We start from the raw sequence: 14,158 nt of genomic DNA, 5'->3' as shown, positions 1-14,158 counted from the left end.
TCTTTCATAGGTTTACTTTATATTTTAATTAAGTTTTTAATAATTAACTATCCTTTTGAAGTGTAAGATTAAAACAATTCCCAATGTCTCAGATGTTTTATTTCCAGCATTATATTAGTAAGACTAGAAAACTGTTTGCTTTCTTGTGGGACAATCTTTTTAAGATTGCAGGGTCGTGCTGAGGATTTTGTGCAATTCCTGCATGATAAAGTCGCTCAGATTCGGGATGGCTTGGACTCCGATTGGATGAGTCCAAGGGAGGAGACGAGGGTAGGTCTTGAGAATATTATCTGGGAGGAGTTTGATCCTGTGGCTCCCGAGGATGTGGACAGGGTTCTGGGTAAGATTAGTGCCGCAGCGTGTTTATTGGACCCATGTTCCTCCTGGTTGGTACTGGCCTCCCAGGAGGTTACACGAGGCTGGCTCCAGGGAATTATAAGTTCTTCTCTGAGTGAGGGTGCCTTTCCTGCCGCCTTGAAAGAGGCGGTAGTGAGGCCCCTCCTCAAGAAGCCTTCCCTGGACCCGGATGAATTAGCCAACTACCGTCCGGTCTCCAACCTTCGTTTTGTGGCGAAGGTTGTTGAGAGCGTGGTGGCACGACAGCTTCCCCGGCACCTGGATGAAGCTATCTATCTGGACCTGTGCCAGTCGGGCTTCAGGCAGGGGTACAGCACAGAAACGGCATTGGTCGCGTTGGTGGATGATCTCTGGAGGGCTCGGAACAGGGGTTGCTCCTCTGTCCTAGTCCTATTAGATCTCTCAGCGGCTTTTGATACCATCGACCATGGTATCATGCTGCAGCAGTTGAGGGGGTTAGGAATAGGGGGCACCATTTTGCGGTGGTTCTCCTTCCTCTCCGACCGCTTGCAGTTTGTGTTGGCAGGGGGGCAGAGGTCGACCTCGAGGCACCTCGCGTGGGGAGTGCCGCAAGGGTCGGTCCTCTCGCCCCTTCTGTTCAACATTTATGTGAAGCCGCTGGGTGAGATCATCCGTGGTTTTGGGGTGAAGTGTCATCTGTACGCTGATGATACTCAGCTGTACATCTCCACCCCAGACCACCCCAACGATGCCCTTGATGTGATGTCTCGCTGCCTGGAGGCCGTGCGGGTCTGGATGGGGAGGAACAGGCTCAGACTCAACCCGTCCAAGACCGAGTGGCTGTGGCTTCCGGCGTCCCGATATAGTCAGCAGGTGCCATCGCTGACTATTGGGGGTGAATCCTTGCCCCCCACAGAGAGGGCTCGCAATCTGGGCGTCCTCCTGGATACACGGCTGTCTTTAGAAGAGCATATGACAGCCGTGGCCAGGGGGGCCTTTTATCAGGTTCGCCAGTTGCAGCCCTTTCTGGACCGGGATGCCTTGCGCACGGTCACTCACACCCTTGTCACCTCCCGGCTGGACTATTGTAATGCTCTCTACATGGGGCTCCCCTTGAAGAGCACTCGGAGGCTCCAACTGGTCCAGAATGTGGCTGCGCGGGTGGTTATGGGCACAACTCGTTGTGCCCACATGACACCCCTCCTGCGCGAGCTGCACTGGCTCCCAGTGGTCTTCTGGGTGCGATTCAAGGTGTTGGTTACCACCTTTAAAGCGCTCCATGGCATAGGACCCGGGTACCTTCGAGACCGACTTCTGCCACCAATAGCCTCCCACCGGCCAGTTTGCTCCTACAGAGAGGGTCTCCTCAGGGTGCCATTGGCCAAGTTATGTCGGCTGGCGACACCCAGGGGGAGGGCCTTCTCTGTGGGAGCCCCAGCCCTGTGGAATGAACTGCCCCCTGAAATTTGTAAGATCTCCGACCTCCAGGTATTTCGCTGTGCACTGAAGACCCTGTTGTTCCGCCAGGCCGGGCTATCAATATAACAATTTTAAATTGGGGTATTTTAAATTTTTTTTTTTTTTTTTAATTTGATTTATATGCCGCCCTTCTCCGGAGACTCAGGGCGGCTTACAGTGCGTTAAGCAATAGCCTTCATACTTTTGTATATTTATACAAAGTCAGCTTATTGCCCCCACAAACTGGGTCCTCATTTAACCTACCTTAGAAAGGATGGAAGGCTGAGTCAACCTTGAGCCTTGGAGAGATTCGAACCAGCAGTAAATTGCAGGCAGCTGTGTTAATAACAGGGTGCTTTAAACCACTGTAGTACCAAGGCTCTTCTGGGGTTTTAAATTCAGCCGAATTTATTTAATAATTTTAAATTTTTAATTGATGTTTGTCTTGTGTTTTTAAATAGGCTGTACACCGCCCTGAGTCCTTCGGGAGAAGGGCGGTATAGAAATAAAATTATATTTATACTTATACTTATACTTATACTTATACTTATACTTAAATTGGGATATGGCCACCCAGAACCATAAGGGCCTCCAACATTCCTTATAAATGCTGACTTTTACCATACACTTCCAGATGGCACAAGGCAGCTAACTCACGGCAGGTCAGAGAACTACCTTAAATAAGCCATGAGATGAGTTCCAGTGATAATAACGACATGTCAATAAGTAAATAAATTTTAATTCACAGAGTGATAAGAGATTTATGTCTTTGGAATATTATGATAAAAAACATCTAAATTTAATTCTTAAAAACCTCCGCTGTAAAGTATTTGAATATTTCATTATTGTGTTTCATATTTCTTATTCAGATGTATTTCATTACTTTTTGATATCTTTGGAGCAATAAAAAATGGCAACTATACCATATTTTTCTTGGAAACAGTCTACATTTGTTACCTATTAACATATTATTTGTCACTAAGTTTTCTTATAACTGCTGTGCAGAAGCAGAGAAATCACGTAATAAGAAAAATATTTATTATTCATTTTGAAAAAAAAAATGTATGTTATAGATTACATCATATTTTTAATTCCTAAATCATGGGTGGGAAATGCAACATTTAGCATCTGTATGAGCTTCCAGAATTGTTTTTGTAGGCCACACAGATTCTCTGGATTATGCTGCCAAAATTAAAGTGGCATTTATTTTGAAGCTATTTTGTAATCTCCACAAATCAATAACAACAGCATGGGGGGAAAGTGCAAGTTTCAAACATGCATACAATTGTCCCTAGAGGTTTGAAGTTTTTTTAAAAAAAAATTAAATAATCAATGCAAAGTGCACATAGAATATCACATTTCATAGAATCAGAAGATTGCCAAAGTCCTTGGAGGCCTTCTTGTTCAACTCCTTGCCTAGGACAGGCATCTAAATTAAATATATTAAACTACATTTTGTATGTAGTTATATTAAGAATAATGTAATTACACTATACATTGAGTTAAGCATTTTTGTGGGGATGCATCTATCTGCATATTACTATGATTGCTCTCAGTAGGGAAAAAAAAAGTTTAGTTGCCCTAAAGAGGTACTACTCATGGCTGCACTGCTTGTGTGGAAAAATGCCAATAAATTAGTAATTTGAGCAAACCTGAAACCCCTAAGAATTTTTTTTGTAGATCTACTTGCCTTGATTTACAAACTGGATGTGGGTGTCAGTGTTCGGATGGAAGGATTATGGGGCTAGCAACTATTTAAAGGAGTAATCTAAAACTACTTGAACTTAACTCTTTCCTTGACCTGCTCCTTTGCAATTCCCATACAACTTGGCACCATTAGCCAAGTCGAATGCCAATACATCTGGAAAGCAATGACCGCCAAGGTCCCTTCCAACTCTGTTACTGTTACTTCGAGAATAAGAAATGTTAAAAATATTCATACCTTAAAAGTTACTACAAATTTATAGGAGAGAGTTAAATTTATTAATTGTATATATTTATTAAGGTTTATAAGCTATAGATTTGGATTATTAGATCAGTTCCAGAAAGGCAAAGTGAATATAAGCATGGGTCTAAATTCATCATGCACATTAAATTAATTCAGAAGTACCACAATAAGGATACTGCTTATGCAATTATGATTGGGAAAAACAGCGTAAGAAGTTTCTCCAGGAGGATGGACATTATGCATTCATATTTAGAGTAGTATGTAAACATTGTACGAATGTAATGTATCCTTACCTCATATCTTTCTTTAGAAGGTTGTTTATGAAGTCTTTAGCATCATCTGATATCTCATCAAAAGCTTCATCATCAAAATCCCAAGTGGCTGAGGTAACATTAGCTAAAGTTTCATTGTCATTATCACCCATGAAAGGGGAAAGTCCACTTACCCTGAAATTTAGGATGAAAACAGTGAATGGTAACATTTACTTGAGAGTGTTGATATCTTCTGAAGGAAAGGAATAAATTATTTTTAATAGCATGCATGGTGATTGAGGGCAAAAGAAGAATGGGACGACAGAGAACGAGATGGCTGGATGGAGTCACTGAAGCAGAAGGCGTGAGCTTAAATAGATTCCAGAGAATGGTAGAGGACAGGAAGGCCTGGAGGAATGTTGTCCATGGGGTTGCGATGGGTCGGACACAACTTCACAACTAACAACAACAAATGGTTTGCAAATATGTACATTTAACAATTAACAAGTGGTGCCTACATAAGAAGGCACCACTTTAGAAATAAGTTCTCAAAAGAGTTGAACAACCTCTAGTATATTTACTATACTAGAAGCAGAACTGATCTCATTCTCAGTAAGATCTCAATACTCTAAACCAAGGAAAAAATAAGGTGGATTTGTTTTTGAAATGCATAGAAGCAGTAAACAAAATAAACAGTTCATTATTTAGTCATTAGAGGGAGCCAGTAAGCTAGAGGTCTTTTAAAAAGAAAATCAGTGATTTTTTTGTTTTGTTTTGTTTTAAAGGAAATGCAGTATATTTGTGGAAGGGAGCTTCTGATCCAAATGCAAAATAATCTATCTGGAAAATAGAATAAATGCATACCATTAAAAACAACCCTTGACCGAACAATGTCTATACAATACTTAAGTTTGTTTCATTTGCAAAATAGTAGTTGTGCTACTGTTAACTAATATGCAATGCAAACTTAATTCATCAAATTATTGGTGAAAGAACTGTGTGTGCTCTAGAATTAGATGTGAAAATTTTATTACATGGTTTGAAAAAAATAAACCCCAATTTCAGTTCTACAGTATACAGTTAACACAAGCTATTAAACAAAAAGTACTGTAGCTTTCACTATTGTGCTTCAGGAAACCTATTGAAACTATTAAGGCTGGCACTGTAGATGAATTATATAGCAATGAACTGTCTTCTCCAACATCAGAAACACAATTGATCAAAAAATCATTGGAAAAGGTATTTTCTGTTAAAAAAAAATGTAAAATTTCTCATCCTCTCTCTCCTTAATTGATTTATCTTTGACACTGAGAAGACTTTTGGATCTCCAAGTTGCTAAGCTCACTTCATTTTAACTGAGTTCACTGCTATATTAGCTTATTAATGCATTTTACCTAAGCTGTTTTGAGTCATTTCAAGATAGAAAAGCTGGAAAACATGATATAATAACTGCTAAATGTCATTTCAGAATATGAGTCAAAGAAGGTCTCATCAGTTCACTCTGGATCTGCAAGACCATAGAATAAGATACAAAGAATGAACTTTTCAATTAATTTCCTTGAAACTAATGGTAAGAAAAACAGTATTCCTTAACTATTTTGGGAAGGAATAGAGAGTTCAGGAATGGAATTTGCTGGCATGCTTCATGGAGTGTCTTCATTTTTTCCACAGATCTCTGTAACCTTGATCTGTGATCTCTATTTTATTCAATAGTGAAACAGTATCTAATAGCAAAACAGAGCAGTATTTGTTTATGGAAACTATTTCCTTTCTGCTGTGTCATTGTCAAAATGAAAATGAACAGCAACCTTTAAAGAAAAAGTACTTTGGAGATGAAGGTATGCAGCTACTTAGAGCTAATGTTGAGCTATTTATTGGAAACGTTTCTTCAGCTACTTAGAATCAGCATCTTCTTGGTATGGGGTGCATAAATTCAGGCATACCTTAAAAGTCTCTGACAATTCTACTTTTACTGGGCAATTACAAAATGATGTGTGCGTCTTTCAGTAATGCTAGAATGAAATCAAGGTAGCCTCCCTATTAACCCTTATTCTCATTTATACTATCTGAGACTGACTACTCAGCTTCTCCACGATGGCTTACGGAGAAACTCAAGACCTAAGCAATGGGCATATTCCTGGACTTTCAGCTTGGTACTCTGCAGAGTCCACACAGTTGTATGAGAAGGATCTCAGCACCGTTGCCACTCGGGAGGAGAGAGTGAGTGCCTGGCTCATCGAATCTGGTCTGCTGATCTTTGGCGGCAGCAGCTCTGACCTGATCCTCACTGGCAATGCTGCGGGCAAGAACCACCCATGCCGATCCCGCTTCATGGCTGCACAGACAGCCCACACCGGCCACTGCTTGGAGCTTCGGCGCCAGTACCCCTCCCCCCAGGTAGACAGGGCTAGGGGCTGGCAAGAGTTTGTTTGCGGCTGCCTTTTGCAGCTGCCACTAAGAGAAGGGATGCGCAAGCTACAGTTTGCAAGAGTGGCCTCCGCGAGGCCTTTCTGGGTGGATGGCAGATGCGTGTGGGGCATGTTCCCCCACCGTTCACCCCCCGCCTTGCCTCGCCTTCTCACCTTGTGCTGTTTGCACGGCAGCTGCACATGCGTATAAGTTTTTTTGGGGGGATTAATTTCAGGAGGGTTTATTATAGCACATGCGCTCGAAAGCCCAATTGGGCTTATTATCGGGACATGTCTCATTTTCGGGGAAACACAGTAGCTCTAAAAGAAGAATTGATGAAAGAAGATTATTAATCTTGTCCTGAGTCTCAGAAAATCATGTAATTGTAAGACTTTGATCTGGGCTGCAAAAATCCATTCAACCACTAGCTGGCAGAAGCAGATGTTTCTGTACTGTATACTGCCATCTAATGGACATCTATATTAGTGCAGCCAAAATTTAGTAATCTGCAAGACACCAAAATGACACCTAATGGAAACATTCAGAGAAAGTAAAAAAAAATCTAAACCACAGGTAATTATGAACGAACCAGAAAAAAATAATTATATATAGGTATAAAATGTATTGGAAAGCACATTTAAAGAGTAAAGTTGGAACGAAGTATTTGCTAAATACTTTTCTACAAGAATTATTTATGACTCCAACAGCACATTAATGCCTATTAAGTGCTAAAATAAACTTGAGGAGAGTGTGAAACAAATGAAAGCCAAAAGCAGAAAAATAATTTAAAATTAACAGAGTCCAGAAACAAGTAAATGGAAGCATTTCATTTATTGGAAAAATGATAAAACGTGCTATGAACTATAAATATATACTTCAACATATAGAAATATGAGAAAACAAAATAATATACCAATAATACCAATAAAACATTAGTGTAAAAATCTATCTATCTATCTATCTATCTATCTATCTATCTATCTATCTATCCATCCATCCATCTCATACTGAATACTCTTTCCTCCTTCTATTTTCCTTACAACAAGTCTGTGAAGTTGTTGTGGGGGTGGGGGGAGAGAGAAAGAAAGACACTGGGCCAAAGTTGGTTGGCTTTCAAGCCTAAGGGAGGCCTAAGACTCACAGTCTCCTGGTTTCTAGGCCAGAACCTTCATCATTAAGTCAAACTGGCTCTTTAATAAATGCATTAATGAACAATAGCTGATATCCTTCTGTGATTTAATAGCAAAATATAAATTTCATACCCCCATGTTCTCATACATTCAGCTTAAGGAACTGCTTTGCAGATAATGATGTAACAAAAGGAAAACTCTAAAAGAAGAATTAAATTTTTAAATATGAAATTGTGAATCAGGAAAGAGACATTCTCATATACCAAAATATGAATATATTTTGTTCATTCAAAATATAATTTTGAATGAACAAAATTATTTTGTGTATGGAAAGTTAATTATTTCTATTGTCTATTGTATTATTTCTCAGTAATCTCACAGTGGTTAAATGAAATTGTACTTTCGTATCCTTGAAGTCAACAGGATTCAGATTCAGTTTAAAAGTAGTTTTAGGCAACTGTGAAATTCAATTAACTGGAATAATCTACGTATTATGACTAGGATAACAAATATATCCTTCCCTAAGTCTTAAAAGGACATTAATGTACTTACAAAACTGTGATCTAATTAAGTTCTCATATTCTGGGAAGTTTTTGTGTTTAAAGAGCATGAATGTACATTTAAGGGGAAATAATCTCAAATAAAACAGTTCTGCTATATGGATATGTTTAGATTGATATGTTTTCAGAAAGTATGGATCTAGAATGTAAGCAAAGAGAATGAGATATTTTAAATGTCTGAATCAATTAATTACTTACAAGATGTAGCAAATGACTCCTATGCTCCACATATCAGTAGCATAGCCAATAGGTTCATAATTTATAACTTCTGGAGCCACAAATTCTGGTGTTCCGAAGAGGACCTTCAGAGAACCTGCATTTTCTAAGGTAACAGAGAAGGTTAAAATGTTGTCTGTTCCATATAGTGTCTCTGAAGTTGCTCTCTGAAGTTAAGCAAATTCTCCCCAAGTTTCAGAATTAACGTAGAAAAATAATTTTAAGGCAGTCTAGGTAGAATTCAAGGGCAATTAGGAACGTGAACCTTGGCTGACTATCCAAATGTACAACATTAATCCTTTACTGCTGAACAGCTTTATATGGAAACTGGAAAGTCAAGTAAAGATTCCTTCCCTCTTTCCCTGCCTGCCTCCCCCCCCCATACAAAATGCTTCTAATCCATTATATGTACTATTCCTGCACAGCATGATGAGTATGTATGTATAAATATATCTATCCACTCACCAATGTACTATAATGAATGTGTATATGTTACAAATAAAAAAGCTACAGATCTTCAGATGTTGTACAAGTCCCATTGTCACTGGTATGGGCCATGTAGGCTGGATATGTAAATGGAAATAGAAATAAAAAAAATACTGGAAATACCTCCATCATTCAGTAATTATCTACAATTAGTCACAAGATTCTTATTTCAAAATACTGAATTTCTAAATATGTTAAATACAATCTATTACTGAGTGGGCACTTAATCTTGTGAAGTAACTAGCTGGGGAGAGCCAAAATGCTAGGTTCAAAAAGATGAAATTAAAAGATAATTTACTTTCTGATCAAAAATTTGTCCTGGAGCTGTTTATAATGTATATTCAGTGGAATCATAAATTTTGTTCCTTGATTATATTTGAGGTTACTGAACTGGATTGTGGAAGGTGAGAAGTTAGCTGCATTAGTTTTCTAATGGCTTTAAATAAAGTTTTATGGTTAATGAGAAAAAGTTCAAAATCCTCTCTTGGTTATCATCCAGAGGAGCAGACTGAAAAAATGTCTGAAATTATTTGATTCAGCATTTTCTAACAAGCTACAGTAAGCCTAATTCTGTGATCAGGATGATAGAAAAAAGGACAGACGGGAATTCTAGAAGCTTTACCAAATTAGTACTAGGCGGAATGAGAATTCTAGGAGTTACAAGACCAACATATCTGGGCCTATAGAGTTGACATCAACCTATCCACCCCAAACTGGGGAAGGCCAGATGACAGCACTTGTCTTGGAGTAGGAGAAAAGTAATCTGCATTCAATGAAGAATCAACGTGAGTGAGAGACCATCTGCCAGTGCTATATCTCCAGAAAATTTGAGAGATAATAAATATGGTGGTACAATTTCTATAGGATACAGCATAGAACTGCATTGATTGAGATTCTAATCTATCCCCAATTAATTTCACACATATTAATTAATTAATTAATACAGTATGTTCCATCTTATTTCTTTACTAATCTGTGATTTTATACCTTTCTAAAAGCCTATTTCACATTTTTGTTGAAACTCAGGTTGGCACAAGGTTTTGAGTTGAGCACACAAAAATTCAAAAGGATGAAATTAACAAGTAATTACCTTATAATCAAAAAGTAGTTTAGGGACTATTAATAAATTCAGTTCTAACTGGGATCATAAATTCTGCTTCCCTGATTCTGCTTAAAATTATGATTATTTGTCACAGATATTTATTTCAGCCTGTGAAATCTACACATCAAGCATTATTGTTTGGGGAATCAGTCAAAGCCTATCCACTGACTTCTCTCAAGCTCTAGAATTTATGATGTAATCATCTTCTGACTAATTATAGAAGAAACTGCATTCATCTGAAGGATCCACTGTAATGGATCTCTGGCAAGCTATAATGCTAATTAAATCATACAAAAAATGGGACAAGCCAATTTTCAATTAAATAGTGGTTCCAAGAACCAAAAGAGGTTACAATTACTATGCATTATAAAAATACATTGTGCCTGACAGTTTTTAAGATAACTTAGAGACTTTACCTAATCTTCGTGCAAGTCCAAAATCAATCAGCTTGATTCTTGTACCGATTTTGTTGACACACATAATATTTTCAGGTTTCAAGTCCAGATGAACAATGCCTTGTTTATGAATGAATTGTACACCTTCTGAGATCTGTTTCATGTATTTAATGCATTCCCTCTCTGTCAGTTCAAAGTCCTCATCAATTATTCTTTCAAAGAGCTCTCCTCCAGAAACACTAAAGCAATATAACAAAGAGAAAACAGACTGCATGGAAAACACATTCTTTACATGAAGGAAAGTCAGATCACCTAACTCTGATTATTCTGGAGGACTAAGATGGGATGGGGAATAGGAACAATGTAATGTATCTATGCACAAACATTCCTTTGTCCCAACATTCAACCCTTTGAACATCTCAACCTCTGTCAATGCAAGACAAAGTGACACTTTCTATTTTGAAGAATAATAGAGTTGGAAGTGACTTTGGAGGTCTTCTAGTCAAATCCCCTCCTCAGGCCAGAAACCCTATACCATTCAGACAAATGCTGTCTAATCTCTTCTTTAAAATCTCCAGTATTGGAGCACCCACAACTTTGGAGGCAAGTTGTTCCATTGATTAATTTATTCTAACTGTCAGAAAATTTCTAGGTTCTAGGTTGGTTTTCTCCTTGATTAGTTTCCATCCACTGCTTCTTGTCTTGACTTAAGGTGCTTTGGAGAATAGGTTGGTTTTCTCTTCTTTCTGGTAGACCCTTAGATATTGGAACACATTGCAATAGTGAAAGAGTACTGTGGTCTCTTCAGGTATTCATACTTCTAATGTTTACATTTCATTTTGTTCATATTATCCAATATGATTTTAAATACATTTTTAAAAAAGAACATGTTTGGATAAAACTTGTAGAGAAAAGATACCAACAAACAACACATTAAAAATGAATTAAAACAGTAGAGCAAATTGTATACTTTGGGACTAGTATTGTATGTAACCACCTTAAGAAAAGGATCATGATTAAATGGATTATATGTGAGTACAAATGGTGAAAATATGCTTTATTAAATGGAAATGCTTTATTGCAAACCTATTCACATACACGCTGAGCCTCACTGATTTGATGTTTCACAATATTTTTTAAAAAAATAAATACAGTTTTAACATTCTGGAACAAGAGCACAACAGGAAAACAGTTTTCCCAAAATTCAGAAACTGTTCATCGGTGCTGATAAAAAAGCTTCATTTTTAAATAATAGTCTCAAAAAATGTATAATCTGAATATATAAATTACGCATACATCACTCAGTATTTGATACACTTACAGATAAGAATCTTAATGAAACAGCACAACCAACATATTCACTGAACTGCTGGGATATAATTCTTGCCAAGTGTGTTTCATTCTATAGGATCAGTTATAGACATATAGTAACGTCATTTTAGTGGTTCTAAGTAAAAGGAATGATGTTAGACTTCTATTGAGACAGGAAAAACATTTTTCCCACATATGGTGTTGAATTTAAAACAAAACGGCAGCAGTGAAAACTTGGATCTGCAAATCACTTTTGCAAAATGAATTTTGTTTTTTGTTAATGAATCTAGCTAAGTACTGTTTACACTAAATTATTTATTTAATATTTATCACTCCTCTCTGTTTATAAAATATTCAAAGAAGCTGACAGCAATTGAACAAGGAATTTGGTAGTCAGCAATGTAAGACTTTGTATTGGTTATGCTTTAGGTAACAGAAGCAAAGACATTTTGGAGTCCTACTCTGAACCACTTGTGGCATTTGTGCTCCTGCCTGAACACAATTCAGAATTTAATTGCATCAAGTGGTATCTGAAGAAAAACTATGAAGGTTGGAGTAATAAGTGGACAAACTCAGATCATAAGAAAAGATGAAGACTCATTCGATCAAACAAAGGATGTGCTACAATGGATGGCAGAGAAAGCAATGATACTTAAGACAAGCTTCAGCAAATTAAGCAGATGAAAATGACTACTACGGATAATGGTTAAAGAAGATACTCAGCCTTGCAAGAATTTAGAAACTGCTTTCAGATCCCCACAATAGAAATAGGTTCCGAGTTTGCAAAGATGAAAAAAAAATCATACTGCTAAACAGGAGATAGGAAGGTGGATCCCAGAAGATGCAGCTTTGTAAGACCGTGAAGAAACAAGATAATTGGTGACTGATTCTCCAAGAAAACAAACTTATATCGGTTAGAACAGTGGTGAAGTCCAATTTTTTTTACTACCAATTCTGTGGGCGTGGCTTGATGGGTGTGGTGTGGCTGAGTGGGTGTGGCAGGGGAAGGATACTGCAAAATCTCCATTCCCATCCCTCTCCAGGGGAAGGATATTGCAAAATCTCCATTCCCACCCCACTCTGGGGCCAGCCAGATGTGGTATTTGCCAGTTCTCCGAACTACTCAAAATTTCTGCTACCGGTTCTCTAGAACCTGTCAGAACCTGCTGGATTTCACCCCTGGGTTAAGTTTAAGTATCTGATCATGGAAATGACAGGGTTAAGTTTAAGTATCTGATCATGGATATGACAGATAAATCTCAAAGAGTACTGATAGTTATCCCTTTCTGCTAGTCCAAATGCAGACAAGTGATGCTGCCAACAGTAGTTATAATTATAACATCACGGACTATGAAGATTTGAAGAGGTTTAGAACAATAGTACTCAAGTGATATTCTCATCCATCCTCTCTACCCAGATAACAGAGCCTTAAACAACCAATCAAGAGATAAACAGAAGATTTTTGGTTTCTTGGAACACAGACTGTGTTTTTGGATGATGATTACAGGCATGAAATGGTTGGTACATGACAAGTACCAGACCAATACTATTTGACTTAAGTATGACTTAAGTATTAAGTTTAACTAGGGAGACTTGAAACTGAATCCAGAAGGCTGAAGACTAAAACTCTGAAGAAAAATGATCAGGTACAGAACTGTGCAATACAGAAGGATGTTAGAGGGTTGCTTTAATGGGATCTATTAAATCCTTCAATTAAAAACAACCATTAGAAATTTTGGCTCATGAAAATCGTGCTGTTTATTTCCCATGGTCTTGAATCACTAAACCAGTAAGGCAAATATGACCTAATACTAATAACTGATCTAGTGGAATGATTCCTGCAATTACAATACGCCCACTCTTTGTTTAGCAACTTCTTCATTTAGCACACATTTGCAAATATTGCAACAATAAAAAAAATCATTATCTGATCAATAGGCGCCTGACAAAAATGCATTCTAGAATGAGAGTAACACTGGCATAGTTGTATGAGAACTTAATTTGAATGAGACCGTAATAACCAATGATCTTTGCAGCATCCATCTTTCTCTCTCTCTCTCTCTCTTTCACTTAATGACTATTTTGCTCAATGATGATTGTTAAAACAGAGTTTGGTCACTAAATAAGGAGTGGATGCAAAGGAACTGAAGGATACTATTCGTTCAAAAGGACTGCAAAAACATTTTTCCAGGTTTCTGAACTCTTAAGATACTGTGTCATTATCACTTAGACCATAATGCTTTAAAAGTCAAAATAAAACCGAGGGATTTTCAGGCTTGGTACAGCTGGAATGTGCATGGAATTATTAGCATTCTTCTGTCCCCCGATTTCTAAAGCCAGAACATAATTCTTACATTAAAGGGGGGGGGGGAATGCATTAAAAACTTGCTAGATTCATATAATCTCAGATGACCTCAAATTATGATGGGATAAATCAAGCCTGAAATGCTATTTTAAGAGCTTTCATTTCCACGGCTGTTCTTTCTGCTTCTGAGAAATACTAGATTGAAATAAAAGATAAAACCAGAACATACAATTTAATGCAATTCATCCTCCACAGAAGTTGCCTCATTT

General features: G+C 37.7%; 1 protein-coding gene across 1 annotated transcript in view; it reads right to left on the bottom strand.

Moving 5' to 3' along the window:
• Positions 1 to 14,158, bottom strand: part of MYLK (myosin light chain kinase) — a 194,398-nt gene that overhangs the window by 6,788 nt on the left and 173,452 nt on the right. The window contains exons 26-28 of the mRNA XM_070950178.1: positions 10,295 to 10,512; positions 8,273 to 8,396; positions 4,018 to 4,170 (exon numbers count right to left, since the gene is read on the bottom strand). Coding sequence (XP_070806279.1) covers positions 4,018 to 4,170; positions 8,273 to 8,396; positions 10,295 to 10,512 — 495 coding nt within the window. The remainder of the gene's footprint in view (positions 1 to 4,017; positions 4,171 to 8,272; positions 8,397 to 10,294; positions 10,513 to 14,158) is intronic.

This window comes from Pituophis catenifer, unplaced genomic scaffold (genome assembly GCF_029215685.1).
Source record: "Pituophis catenifer annectens isolate HBS135680 unplaced genomic scaffold, rPitCat1.0.hap2 SCAF_1, whole genome shotgun sequence".
Lineage (NCBI taxonomy): Eukaryota > Metazoa > Chordata > Lepidosauria > Squamata > Colubridae > Pituophis > Pituophis catenifer.
This window is presented reverse-complemented; position numbering and strand designations above follow the sequence as displayed.